The sequence below is a fragment of the Tiliqua scincoides genome, chromosome 3 (assembly GCF_035046505.1).
Source record: "Tiliqua scincoides isolate rTilSci1 chromosome 3, rTilSci1.hap2, whole genome shotgun sequence".
Taxonomy (NCBI): Eukaryota; Metazoa; Chordata; class Lepidosauria; order Squamata; family Scincidae; genus Tiliqua; species Tiliqua scincoides.
The window spans coordinates 70288672-70306722 of NC_089823.1; the positions used below are offsets into that span (position 1 = coordinate 70288672).

At 41.8% G+C, this 18051-nt stretch overlaps 1 protein-coding gene across 1 annotated transcript in view; it reads left to right on the top strand.

Annotated features, from left to right (window-relative positions):
• The window catches only part of CFAP47 (cilia and flagella associated protein 47), a 318053-nt gene that overhangs the window by 271370 nt on the left and 28632 nt on the right, over positions 1–18051 (top strand). The window contains exons 58-60 of the mRNA XM_066621307.1: positions 3220–3376; positions 5877–5968; positions 10275–10436. Coding sequence (XP_066477404.1) covers positions 3220–3376; positions 5877–5968; positions 10275–10436 — 411 coding nt within the window. The remainder of the gene's footprint in view (positions 1–3219; positions 3377–5876; positions 5969–10274; positions 10437–18051) is intronic.

Consider the following 18051-nt stretch of genomic DNA (forward strand, 5'->3'; position numbering starts at 1 on the left):
ATTAGACTGTTCATACAAATAGACTATGTGTGAGCAGTTATTTGCTGGGACAGATTTTAGCCCACCCCTTTGAGAGGCCATGATCCTACACAGAGATACCAATTTAACTTAAGGCACATCATTTCCTTTCCTCATTCACCTATTTGGCATCAAATTGTCAAAAATTTGTTTTTATTTTTTTTTCCTTCCATGAGTTTCCAAGAAGAATGAACTCATTTACTGATCAACAAATGGACATTCCAAATGCTGCCATGCTCAAGAGAGTTTCAGGCAATTATTGTTTTCTCTTTCAATAATAATGATAGCAGTTATTTCTGTGTAAAACTATCAACCCCAAAAGTAGAAGGTTCTGTCAACCCCAAATGTAGAAGGTATACAAAGTTTCATTCGGTAGTCTTCCTATAGCTGGGATGTTTATCATAGAATTGCTGAAGATTGTATCGTAGTATCATACTTGCAAAGCATAAATAATAGCCCCACTGATTAATAGCCCCACCTCTCTGTTGTCATTATACCTACGCTACTTGGATGTTTGATGTACTGTAGGTACTTGCAAGAAATTTCTGCCAATAAATCCAGGCCAGGTCATCTCCTCGCCTTCTGAGGGTCACTCAGGGGTCAGGCCTGTTCAGGCATGTCGCAGCAGCCAGGAGAAGCAAAAGAGGAGAGGAGGAGGAGGAGAGCAGAGGAGAGCAAAAGAACATGGAGGAGAATGCAGAGCATTGCTAAGTTATCTCCTTCTTCCCTCCTCTGGGCTGTTCCATTACATAGAAGGGGAATAGCACACAATTCTACCTAAGCACCTTGTTAATGACTTCAAAAACAGTGGTGTGGTTCAGATTCTTTCCTCTCTTTCAGTCAGGTTACAGGGAAATTCATCTCCAGGGCAACCATGCTTCAGGGCATGCTGCAGCCAAAATTAACCTTTTCACTCCTCCTGAGAAAATAGTAAGCCAGGCTCAACACTTGCATTTAAATCAAGTGTGCCTCATTGTCTTTGGGAGGATCACACACAACCCTTCTGTACCCTCCTTCCATTTTGCAAATGTTTGGCAGATGTCTGGTTTTTTAAAACACCGGGATGTAACCCTCATTTCCATCTAAAACAAAGTTCGAGGCTAGAATTCAGTACACCATTACTTAAGAATAACACCCATGGAATTCAATGGGGGTCTACTTCTGAGTAAATCACATTGCAGCTGGATGTAGCTACACTTGCTCACTCTCATTCCTTGTTGCTTGTCTCTCTGCTGTGAATTGAATTGCATGTTCCCAGTTATGTGTTATATGTTGTTTGTAGAGCCTCTGGCTTAACACACCAGACACCTTAAAGAAGAATTTGATAATGGTTTTACCAGTATGTTACTTACAGTGCACTTACTCTTATAGTGTTTACAAAAATGTTGTGAAGACCAGAATTAAAAAAGTTAATGAATAAAAATTTATCTTATAATCTTTAACTATTTTTAAAATAAATTAGAGACTGTACAGTTCTTGGGTAACAATTACTGGTAGTATTACTTACTACCAATTATTTTTCAGGATCTGGCCTCAGGTAAAATCAGACAAAATTATATTCAGAGAATATCTCCCCCTCCGACTTATCTTAGAATCATAGAAAATTCCATGATTTTTGGCTCAAAATCTGCCCTCAACTTATCTGTGAGATTGACTTATACATTAGTATCTACAGTATTTTGAGGAGGAAAACTAACATAAGATCTGTTTATTACTGTGGTGTCTATTGCAACATGAATAGTAATTTGAATTCAATTTTATTTGCATACACACATTTTAAAGACTATTTAGAGAACCAAAATGCAACTCTGGAATTAGTTCAGACATTAGTATTGTAAGTGCCATTAACTATTCTTGATGGATGAATAGATCTTGCATTTATTATCTTGTTCAATATTACATGTTCAGTACTACAGAACAAATATCACTGAAGTCTGGTATGCTTTTGGAAGTCTTAACACTTAGGACAGCAGTTTTCAAACTCTCAGGGAGTTTGAAAACCGCTCTAGGTTCTTGCGGGGGCGGGGGGAAGGCAGCGGTGTGATCCCCAGGATCATGTTGCTCAGGGGGCTGCAGGGGCTTGGTTCCATTTACCAGAGCCTCCTGCAGCCGCCTGCGGAGAGCCCTGCACGACCTTCTGCAGGGCTCCCCGCAGCTTTGAAAGCGAAAGCGGAGCGATCGCACCCGCCTCTGCTAAACCAGAAGTGGAGCGCAATCGCGCCACTTTCACTTTTGAAGCTTTGGGGAGCCCTGCCGAAGGTCACACAGGGCTCCCCACACCCCCAGGAGGCTGCAGGAGAATCTGGTAAGTACAACCAAGCCCCTGCAGCCCCCTGAGTGAAGCGATCCTGGGGATCATGTCCCTGCCTCCACTCCCTGCCCCCGCTCCCTGCCCCGCTCCCTGCCCCCCCTCCTTAAGGGGAAAGAGGCCAGGGCCCTCAGGCTGGGGCATCATGATGCCCCAGTTTGAAAAGCCCTGACCGGGGGGGGGGGGAAGTTGAGAACAAGAAAGTAAGATATACTGTTCCAACAAATGGTGACCAAAGGCCAGATTAATTATAATAGTGGGAATAACATGCTTTTTAACAAAGTAGGTTGTGCCAAAAATGGGCAACAAAGTAGGAAGGGAAAGAGGATGGGAATTAATACCTGAATGAGTTAAATCAGTCTACAGCTTTATGACTTGCAGCTTCCAGATATGTTGATATTGCATGGATGGGGACTGATGGTGTCACTGGCAATCCTGTCCTCTCATAATGACAATGCCAGGCCATCTGCTGGGAGAGAAATATGAGGAAGAAGACTGGCTTAATACAACCAAAGGCAAGAGACCTTCCTCCTGCCTGCTATCATCAACCTGGGTGTGTTAAGGTGCCAATAGGTACTTCTGTCTCAGGTCAAATAGCAGTTTGTAGAAGGTTTTTTGTTGGGACTATGATGCAGTATGTCCTGATCTCCCCGCCTCCCCCCCCCCACACCTCTGCTATTTGAAAAGAGAAAAGAGAAAATGGACAGACAATCCCCATATTTAACACATTGTGTCATTAGGTCCTCAGTGAAATGATCAGTGGTCTTTTTATTAGGGTCGTGATTGGTGGTTTCACCAATTGGTGGCTGATGAGATGTTCCAGTAAAAAACTAAGAGACTTGTAACCATCTCTCCTTATGTACCAAGTGTTTAAATGATTTATTGTTTTTCAGAAATCTCTTTGCCTCCAAAAGGCAAATTGGATATTCCAGTGTTGTTTGCACCTCAAACCATGATAATGTATGAAGCTGTCCTGGTTATTAAACTTGAGAAGATAGAGGCTGAAAACTGGTCTTATGATGATTCCATTAAATTAACAGGAGAAGACTGGTAAATATTTTAACCATTGGCTTATAAATCTGATTACTTTCACCAATTTGAGTTGGGAATGATAATATGTTTTGAGCTTATTTAAACATTTCAGAGGGGGGGTGTATAGAATTTAAGAACTGCTATAAATGGTACTGTTGTTAAAGTAGAGGATGACTTTTTCATAAGTTGCTGACCTGGTTAAGTTCTCTATTACAGTACATAAACTTGATATTATTAATCTGTAGAGATATGATGATGCAAACTGTAGTTTGTTTTACTGCAACTATTATAGTATTCTACCTAAGAAAGGGAGAGCTATACAACTTTCCCATATGTGTCAGATATTGTTAGATTTGCCTTAGGAACTCAACCAGTCTAATTTTTTTTAAGTGTTTAATATTCTATAGATAAACACTTAAAAAAAAATTCAACACAGAAAAATATTCAACACCTAAAGAGGGAGAAATCCCATTTTACAGAATAGAAATGAACTCAGTATAGATTAAAACAGAGCCAATAATCAGTTATAATCTGCAGTAATAAAGTCAAAGATGTTACACGAATCTCATCTAGCACGAATCTTAGGAATCTTATTGATAATAATATATAAATACAGCTTTTCATCACCCCCCAAAAAAGATTACAAAGCGGTTTCCATATCAGAATCAATGAGAAGATGGTTCCCTGTCCCAAACTTACTCACAGCCTTTAAGAAAAGGGGAAAAAAATTACAAAGGAGACGCTAGCAAAATAGCCAATGAAATAGTTTCTATGCTGGGAAGAATACAGACAGTTGCTTTCCCTTGCTAAATATGAGAGCTAGTATTATCTGATTCTCTGGTTGTGGCCATTCCTAGAGAAATCAGACCTGGCCTCATTGATTCTTAGTTATGCCCAGGTGAGGTTAAAATAATGTTCTCCTTATGCCTTGGAAATCTTTCCAGAAACTTTAATTTGCCTAAAATGTGGCTGCCAGGGTTTTGCTTGAGACCCAATAATTAAATCATATAACCCCAATCTTATACCAAATTCACTGGTTACATCTTTGTTTTAGAGTTCAGTTTAACATCTGGTATTAATCCTTTAAAGCCCTTAATAGCCTAGACTGGTGGTTCCCAAACTGTACGCTTTAGCACTCTGAGGTGTTGCAGTGAACTCACGGGGTGCCACAGGATATCTCAAGTGGCCTCTTCCCAGTTCTCTTGGGTGGTGCCATCTTGGATCACATGAGTCCAAAAATGGTGCAGTCCAAAATGGTGGTACCTGGGAGAGCCAGGAGTCTGCCACTACACTACATCTGCCACACCATCTGCCATGCCATCCACCACATGACTATACTGACCACGGTATGTTTGAGACCTGCTGGCCTAGCCCTAGACCAACCTTTGAAATCTTCAGAACTGGTGGTGGTGGTGACAAAATGTGGCTTTTTCTGGGAAGAGCTGTCAGATGCCTTTTCTTCTCACATTCAGTGGGCATTTAAAATGCACCTGTTTAAAAAGACTTTTGATTATTAGTGATTGTTTTGTTAATGTGTTTAATGGGTCTCCTTCATGAGTTTTGTAATATGCATTTTTTAAATCAAGTTTGTGACTGATGCTGTATATTTTGTTATATGCTTCAGATATCTCATTAGCTGCTTTGAATAAAGGCCTCTGTAGAAAAATGGAATAGAAATTTATTAAATAAAATAAATAAAGATAGTGAAAACATGTAATGAAGAAGATAAAATAGTGTATTGAGAATGTCTTAGAATACCTCTGAGTCCAATTAAAACTGGAATTTATCTCCATAATAAGTTTATTTAAAATGCTATTTATTTTGTTTGGTTTGGTTTTAGCGAACCCCTGGGGGCTGGGGATAAGAATAGCCCCTCAGTTTGGCTGTACTTGTCGTAAGAGGCAGCTAAACAGCCACTGGGTAGGTGGGACTCATTAGCCTGGGAAGGCAGCTCATCTAAGAGAAGGAAAACTCTGATCCCAAACCTCCACTGCCTTGTGGCTACATCCAGTTATGGAAAAGGCTTCAGGAGTCAACCTCAAGGCAAAATTCGGTGTCGGAGTCCCTGAGGCAGTTCATGGCTGAACACAGTCACATTCTGGCAACTCCTGCGACGCCACTGGAACCAACCATATTGGCTTCTGCCTTTCCATTGGACCATTTCAGCGACATGGAGAGGGGGGATTTGCTGCATGAGAAACAGTCTATCCTCCATATCTACTTTACCCAGGAGATAACTGGAGAGGACACTCTGTTCCAGAACCACCATTTAGAGCGCGATACCATAGTCTTCTGAGACTGAAGGATGCCAACTGATTTTAGTGATAAATGTCCATATTTAGGTTATTCAAGATTCATGCACAAAATAGTAATTGTTTTGAATATCTTTAATGAGAGTTATCCCAAATGGGATCTGGAACCAAGGAGGAATTTTGAATGGGTGTATTAAGTCAATATCAGTTGTACTAGTTTCTTAATCATACGTATTCATGTAAATGCCCTTTCAATTTCTTAGCAGCCCTATAATTGAGGATAGAAAAATCAAGGGACTACGCTGGATCTATCCAATTAATGGAATCCCTGAAGCACCACCCTCTAAATCAGCACCAGGTACAGAATGGCAATGAAGCTGCAGACTTGTTTAATTAAAGTGAAAAGCCCATTCTTTTCCAAAACTATAATTCAGACTGAAAATAGCTTGAGTTTAAATCTATTCCTATTAAATGCACCTCATATTCATATCAAGTTATCCTTTCTGTTTATACCACAGTCACATAGATAAATAAGTGATGCCTCCTTGCCAAGGGTTGGATTTGGCAAACAAAGTATTTCACATGCATTTCTTAACTAAAGCACAATTTCAGAATTAATTTGCTGTTTTTTCTAGTGACTATCAAGAACACTGGGAACCAGTTTATAAGCCAATAATAAAAACCCACCATGTGGGGCTGATAAGGGAACTTCAAAATGTGCTAGTCAATTATATACAAATGCTTATGTCAAGGAATGGAAACAATAGTAGGAAGGTAATTGAGAGTCTTATTGAGGAATGAAATCATCACACTTAATGGAATAGATATTACTTGTACTGTCATTGTTCTAATTTATTAAGGATCTTTAACATGAAGAAAAATGCAACTGTGATGTTAACTACATATTTCATTCAATTAATTTGCACTTTAATTCTTTCAGAGTAGAAATGGAATATTTCCATCAACTATTTTTTTCTTCTTGCACAGCATGGCATCCTCATAAACTATCAAGTAATCTACATCTTTGTGTGTGTGTGTATGTAAATTTGTTGTAGTCTGCACATATTCATATTCATATTCATGCTGATGATTTGAAAGAGAAAAGTTTGGCAATGACAACACATGCTGCTTTGCAATATACAGGTGTTCCCCCCATATTCATGGATCCCTTATATTTGATTTCAGTTATCCACAGTTCAAAAATCCCCCCATTGTGCCTCCCATTGCACAAATTGCTTATCTGCTTCAGGTTTTAGCCTTCCCGTTGCTGTTCCTGGTCTCCTGGCTCTTTGCTGACTGCAAAATGGAAGAAGGAAGCAGCAGAATCACTCACAGGAAGCAAGGCAGAGGGCTGAGAAGAATATGACACTTAGAGAATTCAAAAAGCTTAGCATCACATTCTTTTTAGCCCTCTGCCTCACTTCCTGTGTTTTTTCGGCTTCCCTCTTCCATTTTGCAGTCAGTAAAGACCCAGAAGATCAGGAACACCAACAGGGAGGCTGCAGTCTGAAGCAGATATTTGCATGATGGGGGGGGGGATTTTTGAACATTTTTGTAGGTTCTCCTTTTATCTGTGGTTTCTGTATCCATAAGGGTGGGGAATGTATTGTTTACTGATACAGGGGGGTGCCTGTACAAGTATTTGGTTCTGGTGCTTCACTTAGGCCCGATTCTGAACTTGGCATGGCAGCTCACCGCTATAAGACACGTTTGCGAGCCTTAATGCGAGCCCAGCGTTGGAGCTAGCCCAGTGTGAGCCCGCTCCAGTGCTGGGCCCGGGGTCCAGTGCTCTGTGCAAAATGCTAAATAGGTAGAGAGGCAAGGTGTGGTGGGGAGGAGGCGTTCCAGGGGGAAGGTATGGTGGGGAGAGATGGGGTGCAATTGGTAGAGCTTAGCTTCGTCAGATCCAGAGTCCCATGTCAGGCCACGCAGCCTGACACGGGGCTCCTTGATTCTGCACCGGCTAAAGAGTCGCTGCAGAATCAGATAGCACCATTGTGGGACTATTTCCCTTACCTGGCGGAAGGGGTCAAAAGTCCCCTTCCCCTGAGGAGTCCCCAGCAGCTGCCCAGCGTGCTCAGGATCCTGCAGTAGCCATTTTGGTGTTATGGCAGCCCCGCACGTTGGTCAGCTCAAGATTAGGCTGCCCATTCCATGCTTGCCCTGCACAGTCTATGCCACAATTCAAGACAAAGTTTAGTGTTTTTATGTCAATTTAAATGAATGAGCTTAAGTGCACCTGACTTTTTGTTGAATTGTGGCTGCAGTCTGTTTAACTGGTTTTGTGATGTCCATGTTATTAAAGGACTTTTGGTTTACCAAAACCATGGGGTGTTGCCTCATGAATACATTGTAAAGCTGCTATTTAGCTTTCATGAACTACTTATGAGGCATACTGCCCTTTATAATAAGAAGCCACTATATCTTAACATTTTAATTGGAAATATATCCATAAAAGCCCATACAGTGCTTATTGTTCATTCACTATTGAGTTCATGTAATCACTATTGTACTTCATGTCAATATGTCTGTTCATTCTTCACAGACATACCACAAAAATAAAGAATTGTTTAAACATTGTTATAGTTCATAATTTCTCCAACATTTGAATATTACAAATATACAGTGGTGCCTCGCAAGATGAATGCCTCACGCAACGAAAAACTCGCAAGACGAAAGCGTTTGGCGATTTTTTTGGTGACTCGCAAGACAAATTTTTCTATGGCCGTGCTTCGCAAGACGAATTTTTTCGCTTTTTTTTTTGGTTTCTTTGCAGTTTGCAGTGATGCCTCGCAAGACGAAAATTTCGCAATACGAAATGACTCGCGGAACGAATTAATTTCGTCTTGCAAGGCACCACTGTATACTTGTCCTTCTAAGGGTGCAATCCTGAGGCTTCCTTGGGCCACTGCAAGTCCCTTGCGCCAGTCCAGGAGGGTCACATGCCGTAAAGCACGTTTGCACCTCTTCGTGAGTCTGCTGGGCTGGCACAAGGATGTGCATTGGCCCGTGGAGGCTGAATCCAGCCAACTCTGCTGGGGAACCTTGCGTCGGCTGAGCTTGGCTGATGCAAGGCTCTGGGATGGGCTGGGAGAAGGTGGGGAGCAGGCAGAAGGGAAGCATTCCGGGGCGGGGGAAGGGTGGGCAGAGGGTGGTCCCAGGGCTGACTCGGCTCTTATGCCAGAACCCAACCCTCATTCCCGAGCAGTACGGAGCAACTTCAAGCTCTCCTTGGACTTATGCCACTTCAGGAGGTGGTGCAAGTCCAAGGAGACCCATTGGGGCTGCAGTGGCTTACCCAGGGAAGTAAGTAAGTACCATCCGGGGAAGTGGAAAGGGGAAGAGTTTCCCCTTCAGGGCCCTTTCTTTGGCTGGATACAGCACAGGCCTCCTGGCCTGCCGGTTCCAGCGCAAGATAGGATTGCGCTGTTAATGTCACAAATGAGTGATAGCATTTTAACCTTCCTTATCTTGCTTCAAATGTGCTTTCAACCTGAAAAACATAAGTATCTGAGAAGTAATCTTTGACAGAAGAACAGCCCCTCTGTATCAGGCCATAGGCCCATCTAGTCCAGCTTCCTGTGTCTCACAGTGGCCCACCAAATGCCTCAGAGAGCACACAACAAGAGACCTGCATCCTGGTGCCCTCCCTTGCATCTGGCATAGTCCATTTCTAAAATCAGGAGGTTGCACATACACATCATGGCTTGTAACCTGTGATGGATATTTCTTCCAGAAATTTGTCCAATCCCCTTTTAAAGGCATCTAGGCAAGATGCCGTCACCACATCCTGTGGCAGGGAGTTCCACAGACCAACTACATGCTGAGTAAAGAAATATTTTCTTTTGTCTGTCCTAACTCTCCCAACTCTCAGTTTTAGTGGATGTCTCCTGGTTCTGGTGTTGTGTGAGAGAGAAAAGAGCATCTTTCTATTCACTCTTATCATTCCTATGCATAATTTTGTATGTCTCCATCATGTCCCCCCACAGGCATCTCTTTTCTAGGCTGAAGAGGCCCGAACGCTGTAGCCATTCCTCGTAAGGAAGGTGCCCCAGCCCAGTAATCATTTTAGTCATTCTCTTTTGCACCTTTTCCATTTCCACTATGTCCTTTTCGAGATATGGCGACCAGAACTGGACACAATACTCCATGTGTGGCCTTACCATCGATTTGCACAATGGCATTATAATATTAGCCATTTTGTTCTCACTGCCTTTTCTAATGATCCCAAGCATGGAATTGGCCTTCTTCACTGCTGCTGCACATTGGGTCGACACTTTCATCAAGCTGCTTTATCAACATGTCCATGCCTTGAGTAACTAACCATAATTATCCATTTCATGTTCAGTTTTCCACAAGTCAGTCACTCTTTTGTGTGCGTGACTGAGTTTTTTTTTTTTATGAATAATGAAAACTCCATGTGCTTGGTAAAGCATTTCTTGGTAACTTTGTATGAAGTTCCCTTCATAACTCTATCATAAAATGCAGGTTTTTTTTTTTATGATGAACCCCCTTTGGTGTGCATGGCCATGAAAAATGTAATAGTGGCTTAAAAAAGCAAGATGATAGTAAGAAATTTAGGAGACATGGTACGATGAGCAGTATCAGTGGAGTTGAATATTTTCTAAAGTGGGGCTGGTAAAAAATATTAATTTTTTTTCCAGCTGTTGTATGCTGCCGAGCCCGCAGTAGAGTGGAGGAAAGAGTAGAAGTGCTGTTAACTGGTGTTGTTCCGGGAATACGTGGTTCAAAAATAATCAGAGACCCTTTAAGTCCTTCAAAGTACAAGTCAGTCGTTATTAGAGATGAAGTTCAAGTGACTGAAGGTAGGAGAACAAAAAGCATGTCATTCTTTATTGTGTATCATTACAGCTGTTTCAAATCCAGATATACTTAAGGTCATCTGTAGAATTTTTATGGACTGGAGTTGGAATCATTCTGCCTGAGGTTTATAACCATTTCATACATCAAACTCAGAACAGATCTATCCCCCCATTCTTATAGTATGCATGCTGAAATACATTGGCAAAACAGAATGAACCTCATGGAACAAGGATCAGTCAATTGGTGCAGACTTGAGTAAATACATTAGTGCAGAGGTTCTCCAACTTTGAGGGAGATTTACTCCCTCAGTAAGTTCTTGCGGGGAGGGGCTAGGGCAGCAACGCGACTCCCAGGATCACATCACTAAGGGGGGGGCGAGGGGGGTGCTTGTGTCTTACTTGGACAGATGTAGGGCTTCAACAGGCTGCAGGAGGTGCGGGGAGCCCTGCGCAGCCCTCCCCGAGGCTTGGAACTTTCACTGAAAGTGGGCGCAATGCAAAACAGAAGTGCTTTGCGCCTGCTTTCAGGGAAAGTTCCAAGCCTCAGGGAGAACTGCAGAGGGCTGCGCAGGGCTCCCAGCACCTCCTGCAGCCTGCTGCAGCCCTACATCTGTCCAAGTAAGACACAAGTGCCCCCCTTAGTCCTTAAGCGTCCCCTTAAGAGTCCCTTAAAGGGACGGGGGAAGTGTTACATGTGAGAACCACTGCATTAGTAGCATGGTTGCTGGCAATTCTGATGAAGTGTCTGTTTATGCTAATCTATGTTTTGTTAGACTTTTCATTTGGAGCAAAAGCTACCCACCAAGTTTTTGGATAAAGATTTTTTTTTTCTTGGCTCAAAGTTTCAACCTGTTCATTTACCCAGAGGTTTTAAACTGGTGGATCAGGAGTAAGAAGTGGGTTATAACCCAACCTTGTCTGGATTGTAGAAGTCTTTTAGGCTTGCAGTTTGAACAGAAGGCCAGAGCTAGTGTTAAATCCTATCAGGGATTTTGATAATGGAAGGATTGATTTGGGAAAGCCCTCTTAATGTTCAGTTGGCCCCCTCAGTGTCCCATCCACCTGCTCTCTCCTGCCACAGCACTCCCTCTGTTCTCTGTTGTACCTCCCTCCCTCTCCCTCTATCTTAAAAAATGAAGAGGAAGCTGTTGCTGTGGCACTCTATGCCCCTCCTCTACTTTCAATAGGCCTGGAAGGAAATAAGGTGCAGAATGACACAGCAGCAACCCATGTTGATTGGCCTCCAGCAGTAGTAAAAGAGAAGGAATGATTGCTGCTCCTGTCCACCAGGTTCTTGAAGATGGGTCCCATTGGAGAAGATGGGTAAAATTGGAGTTTATAGTAGGTTCTAGTACTTGACAAATTGAAGACCACTGCATTAATCACTCACTGAGCATGGCTATCTCTGATACTTCAGAGTGCGGGTCACAGACCAAGCTCTCATGTCAAAAGTCTTCCACTGAGAACTTAAAATTGTCTTTGTGACAAATGTCTTCTGCACAACACAGTGTCTAGTCAGATAAAATATTCTTGTTAATTCAGGTCACACGTTCTTTTTATCTTTTGAACTGTAACTATTGCTATGTGAATTTATGTGACGGAAAAAGTGTTGGTTCATTTCAAAGACTGTAGTATCATGTACTGTATGTAATAATAGTAGGGTAATGTAGGCTTGGGGTTTTGAAATGTGTTAAAGAAGTCATTCTAAATATTTTATCTAACTTTCACCTTAATTACTATATTGATTTCACCAATGTTATTTCACCACAACACAGTGAAAGCATTTTAGAATATCTTTTTGTTCTGTTTGCAAGAGTAATATTTTAACACTGTATTGTTAAAATATATATTGCAAGACACTGATTTTGAATGTAACAGTTTTTAGGTAAATACTATGGTTAAAAAAAGACAACAATGGAAGTGACAATTTTCAGATTTCTGTCAGTAGCATTGTGATTATTTCTCACTGAATGTCATAGGAAATTATTCTTGTCAGTAAAAGCACTGATGGAACTTGTGCTCTGAAATGAAAACCTCTGAGATGGTGTGCAGGCCAGGGCCGCCAGCACAAACAGCTGGCAACCCCTCCCCCCCACTTTCTGAGTCCCCATTGGAGCAGGTTGGCCAGTAGAGGGACTTGTTCTGGAGGAGGATTGGGGAAGGGATTGACTGGGAAGTATTGGGACAGGGATTGGTTGGGGGTGGGGTGGCAGTTGGCCTGGCTGGGAGCTATGTCAAGGGCAGGCTGGGGGCAGATAGCAGCAGCGCCAATATACTATATCCCTGGGTTGTCACTCCTCTCCCATTGAACATACTTGGTTTTACACCAGCAAAAAAGCTGGCATGTGTCCTAGTAGGCCTATTGGGGACTGAGCAGATAAGTGGCAGAGTTGGTAAGTTGGTAAGCAGATAAGTGGCAGAGTTGGTAAGTATAAAAGTTCTTTACTTATCTCTGTACTGCTCCCTGGTGCCTGGCTAGCCCACAGCATATAGTGCAGGCTGCGTCAGTACCACTGCAAGCTCTGGGCCAACCTTGGAAAGAAAGCTTTTAGTATTCTTCAGACAATTGGTGAGAATGTAAATACAATCCGGCTCATTTTCTCAAGTCATCAGAGAAGGCTCTTTTACAAGTGGTGCCGCCTAGGGAGGTGCAGGGGGCAGCAGCAAGAAAAAGGGCCTTCTCGGTCGTGGCAGCATCTCTTTGAAATTCCTTCCCTCTTGAGCTATGAATTGCTCCCTCTTTGCCGACCTGCCAGCGTGGCCTGAAGACTTTGTTTATTCAGACAAGCCTTCTGTGTCTTGGTTTTTTAAATTAATATCTGGCTTTTACAGGCTTGTTCTTTTTAGGTGTAGCTGTTGCTCTTCAGGTGTAAATTATGTTTCATGGTTGTTTTAAAGTTTTGTGGATTTTTAGGGCAGAGTACAATTGGTTTAACTGTGTGTCTGCTCTTTTGTAAGCCACCTTGAATCCCCTTGGGGAGAAAGGCGAAATAAAAAGGACATAAATAAATAAATAATATAGCAATAGATCTGTATAGCATATCTGTGAGATAACAGCTTGGCAAGTTGCTTCATTCTCCCACCCACCCCAAAATGATACATTATTGGGTGTGCATGATGTGTATTAAACCATTTTTATAGTTAAAGACAGATGATGCTAATCATAGGAAGTTCACATTTTAAATAGTCTCTACTGTGCTTCAGTATTTGAATTATTTAGACATGAATAAATTTCTTAAGTTATGAAACTTTGTAGATTTTTCTCTTCTAGTCTAGTCAGCAGGGCTTGAAATTGAACTAAGAATTATTACTACCCATTAACAAAAAGTGAAAGCCCCAAAGGCTGGATTCAATCAATGTCATCAAAATTAAGGGTTAGAATTGGTCATACTGGATTGGTTAAAAGTGAGCTACAGCTCTGGCCATCCTTAATATTCAAAACTTGTAATTTTTTCAATATATTTTATACCACTTGGTGTTGTGATAATATTATATAACTTTAATCAAGTGCTTGGAGTAGTTAGATGTGTTATGAAGAACTAGTAAGTAGGCACAGTCTTTGCACCCAGACCTACAATTTAAAGTAGTCATGATACTGTGAGGAAAGGAAAGGGGAGCGGGGAGGGAGCAGGAGGGAAAATAGCAAGAAAGAGGCTGAGCTGAAGGATGGAAAGAGGAAACACTAAATTCACCTGGGAATAAAATAAGTTAAAATAATGCCTTGAGCATACAGTGAATATGAGCATATTTCCTGTCTCCTTTGTGGTTTGAATTTGTTCACATTTTGTACAATGCAAAGTGCAACACAGAACTAACAGTATCCACCTGAAAATGGCCCATCCATAGTCACAACTGCAGTGTCCCAGCAGTGATTTCTCTGTTAATAGAGGGTGCAATTTTTTTCCAACTGCCATAATGTTAGATATATAATACTTTTTATGTTGTTTATTCCTTTTTTATTACTGGTATTTATATACTGCTTTTCCATTAGGAAAAAAAAAAAAAACAACTTAAGGAAAACTCACAGCTACTAAAATAATTTAAAAATAGAAGCACTGCAAAACAGTGCATCAGGTATTGTGTAAAAATGCAGCTATTTTTGTCAAACCTGTGGGGGAAGGTGATGCTTGGCGGCTTCTGGGGTAATTACGGATTGTGATTTTGTTTTAATTGCCTTTTTATGATGAAATTGTTTCATAGTCTTTTTATTTGTTCTTGCTCTTGTTTTTCTTTTTTTATTGTGTGTACCTTTGGATACATCTTTGGTAAGAATGGTGGAATATTCACAATTTCAAATTAATGTGCCAGGCCCATTGACAAAACATGAGATAACATGTTGATATATCAACAGTGAGGTTGCAGAAAGCATGTTTTAAATTCACTAAAAAGAAAACTGCAAAGGAAGAAAGACATTCCTGTCTTTGTGAGTTGTTTTAACTTGAAAAGTTGAAAAAAGTTATTTTTAAACATTTGTACTTTCAGCATCTTATAAATTTGATCTAGTCATGTAAACAGTTTTTGTTTTAGAATATTTTTTCTGAGCATTTTTGCTGACTACAATATTTTTAAATTCATCTCAGCCCCAGCATTTTAGGAATTTACTATTATTCTATAATAGGCTATATCAGTTATGTATATTAATCCCGTTCAGGGTGGAAATATTATGTATTCTTTATTCACTATTCTTCTCTCTCTCTTTTCATTAGATATTCTTCTCTTTATTTCCTCTTCATTTTCCTTTTTACAGCAGCTTGCATTCCCCAATTGTACCTGTACTGACCTAGTAGACACTTCCAGGATCAATCACCAGCATAGCCAAAGTGTAGAGAACTAGTTGACCCACACAACTTGAGATAACTCAGTTAAACTAGACGTTGCCAGAATACAATGAAGCATTTAGGGAAATTAGGCACCATGAGAACTACATCCTCCATTATACCCAACTTTTCTTGACACATTTTAGAAACACAAAAGCGTCAAATGCCTTTGTAATGCCTGTGATCTTCACAGCATATATCTGACTATCCTTACCACACTCTCCTACTTTGTATTATGCTCTCCTGGTAGGCACCCAGCACACTAATAACAATGAGGGCAAAATAGTGGTGATGTCCTAATTTGTGGTCGGATGACCTTCTGGTAGATCTTCAACTTGAGATGGTTGCTGATCTTCTTGTTGCAAAGGACACTGGTCATTGTGCCCCACTTTGTCTAGGCAGAGTTTACTCGCACAATGGTCTTGTGACTCAGGCTGCTGTCAGCTGTGATCGTCGAGCCAAAGTATCAGAATGTCTCAGCATGTGGCAGGTCGATGCCGTTCACATGGATTGTCCCAAGCTCATCAGGGTCTGTTGTGATATACTCTGTCTTCTTGACATTGAGGCAGAGGCCAAACAATGCGAGATGGTCGCTCCAAGCTTGTACTTGCTGCTCGAGATCTGCCTGGTTGTCGAACACAAGAAGAACGTCATCTGCATAGAGAAGTGTTCACGGTGCCAGCTTTTGCAGATTGCGTGTGATGATGTCCATCACCATGATAAACTGCAGCAGAGAGAGCACCGAGCTTTGGTGGATGCCAGCGGTAACGCGGAAGTCTTTTAGTGTTCCAGCAACGGCCTGCACATGACTCTTTGGATCCTTGTACAAGAGCTTCACCCATCGAACAAGTTCTTCTGGCACTTCTTGGCTACACAGCACTTACCAGATGACGTTGTGCGGCACGCAAGGTCAATGAAGGCAACATCCAGTGGCTTTTACTTCTCTCTGTGCTTCTTGAGCAGAAGAACAGGCGGCATACACTACATCTGTCATTCCACAGCCACTGACAAAGCTTGCTTGGTTCGTCATGAGTTGGACGACGTTGCGGATATGGTGGTCGATGACCCTCTCAAAGATTTTCGTTGTTTGAGAGAGGAGGTGGATCGGCCTGTAGTTTGCACAGTCAGCAGGGCTGCCTTTTTCAGATTGGGACAGGCGTGCTATGTTGCCAGTCTGCAGGCGTCTTCTGCTTGGCGATGATCTGGTTGAAGAAGCGCGTGAGCTAATCAACCAGGTTCCAGCAGTGCAACTTCAGTGTCCAATCCTATCATGTTCCCCATTTGTTTCCAACAGAAAAGTAGAGTAACCAGTTGACTTTAATCTCTTGAGTGGATGCTCTATTATTGATAACTATTGTAGAAAAATAGTGATTTGTACCACAGTGTGAAGCTGTATTCTGACTGACAGCCATATATTCTTTCTGTTTTATGCTTAGCATTTAGTGCTCTTTGAGCACATGTAGTATTTCACAGGACATTATCTCAGTAAGGTAGATCAGTATTATTATCCTCGCTATAGTAGGTGGGGAACTGAAGCTGAAAGACAGTGGCTGGTTTAAGACCATGTACTGAATCACTTACTGAGGTGAAAATAGAATTTGGAACCATGACTCATAGTTCATGCCCCTAATTGGGAATTATCAGAGAAAAAACTCTTCCCTGGGGAAATATAAAATGTCCCAGTACAAGAAAAGTGAAATACAGGCAACTCTTGACTCATGTAATATTTCCATTCCAGATACTCTTATGCAAGTCCATTTTTTTCATAAGTCGAATCTCTTTCTGTGCATATGCAGCTCTCTTGGAAGGGTTTGGGACTAGCAAGGAAGAGCTGTGTGAAAAGAAAGTGGATAGGCAGATGAAGTTGGAACAGAGGCAAGAGAGGCAACTTCTGTTCCAAGAAGTTGGAACAGAGGCAAGAGTTGGAACAGAGGCAAGAGACAAGAGGGCTCTGTAAACAAAGTAGGAAATAAAGCAAGGCAAGGAAGTGTGAACCTGAGTGAAGGGGGGGCTAATTTGCTCCTGCACGAAATGCAGCTGGAGGGGTAGTGCATCTCCCTCCCTGAGCAACAGTGGATCAGTTTTAAAGGCACTAAGAAGTTTTAATGGAGCAGAAGTGCTGACGGTGAAGTCAGATTCCATTGTTCAGATGATTGCATGGGAAAGGCTATAGAAGAGGAATGCACATCTCTCATTCTGCCCACAACGCAAAAGGATGAATTCATTGTGCATCCTTGCAGTTTCATTGTTTGCATTTATAAAATATCTACAATGTGATTTGGTGACTGTGGGCCCAATCCTATAAAACTTTCCAGCACAGGTGCAGCCTCAATGCCACCCAAGGTAAGGGAACAAATATTCCCATACCTTGAAGAGGCCTCTGTGACGGCCTCCCCACCACAGGATGTAGTGCGCGCCCCATTGGCACAGCTGCACCGGCACTGGAAAATTGGATAGGATTGGACCCTGGGTCAGTTGTATTCTGCGAAATTCTAGGGGAAAGTGGGAATGAGGAGAGCAGGAACAGGCCTCAGAAAGGGAGAGATGACTCTAGCACACCTACTCTTGTATCACCCAAACTTCGGAGTTTTGAGCGAGCACTGAAAGTGCTTGCATTAACCTGTGGCTTCCTTCCAGAGAGCAATTCTTTTTTCTTTCCCTGCTCGGTTCATGGAGGGATCTTTCTCCCTCTTTTCTCTTATTGCAGGCACATCCCTCTGCTCCCAGGTTCTTGCCTCCCTGTTGTCCAGATTAATCATCTCCTTCTATTTGTGTTGCTGGTCTCCATGTCTTTTCACCTC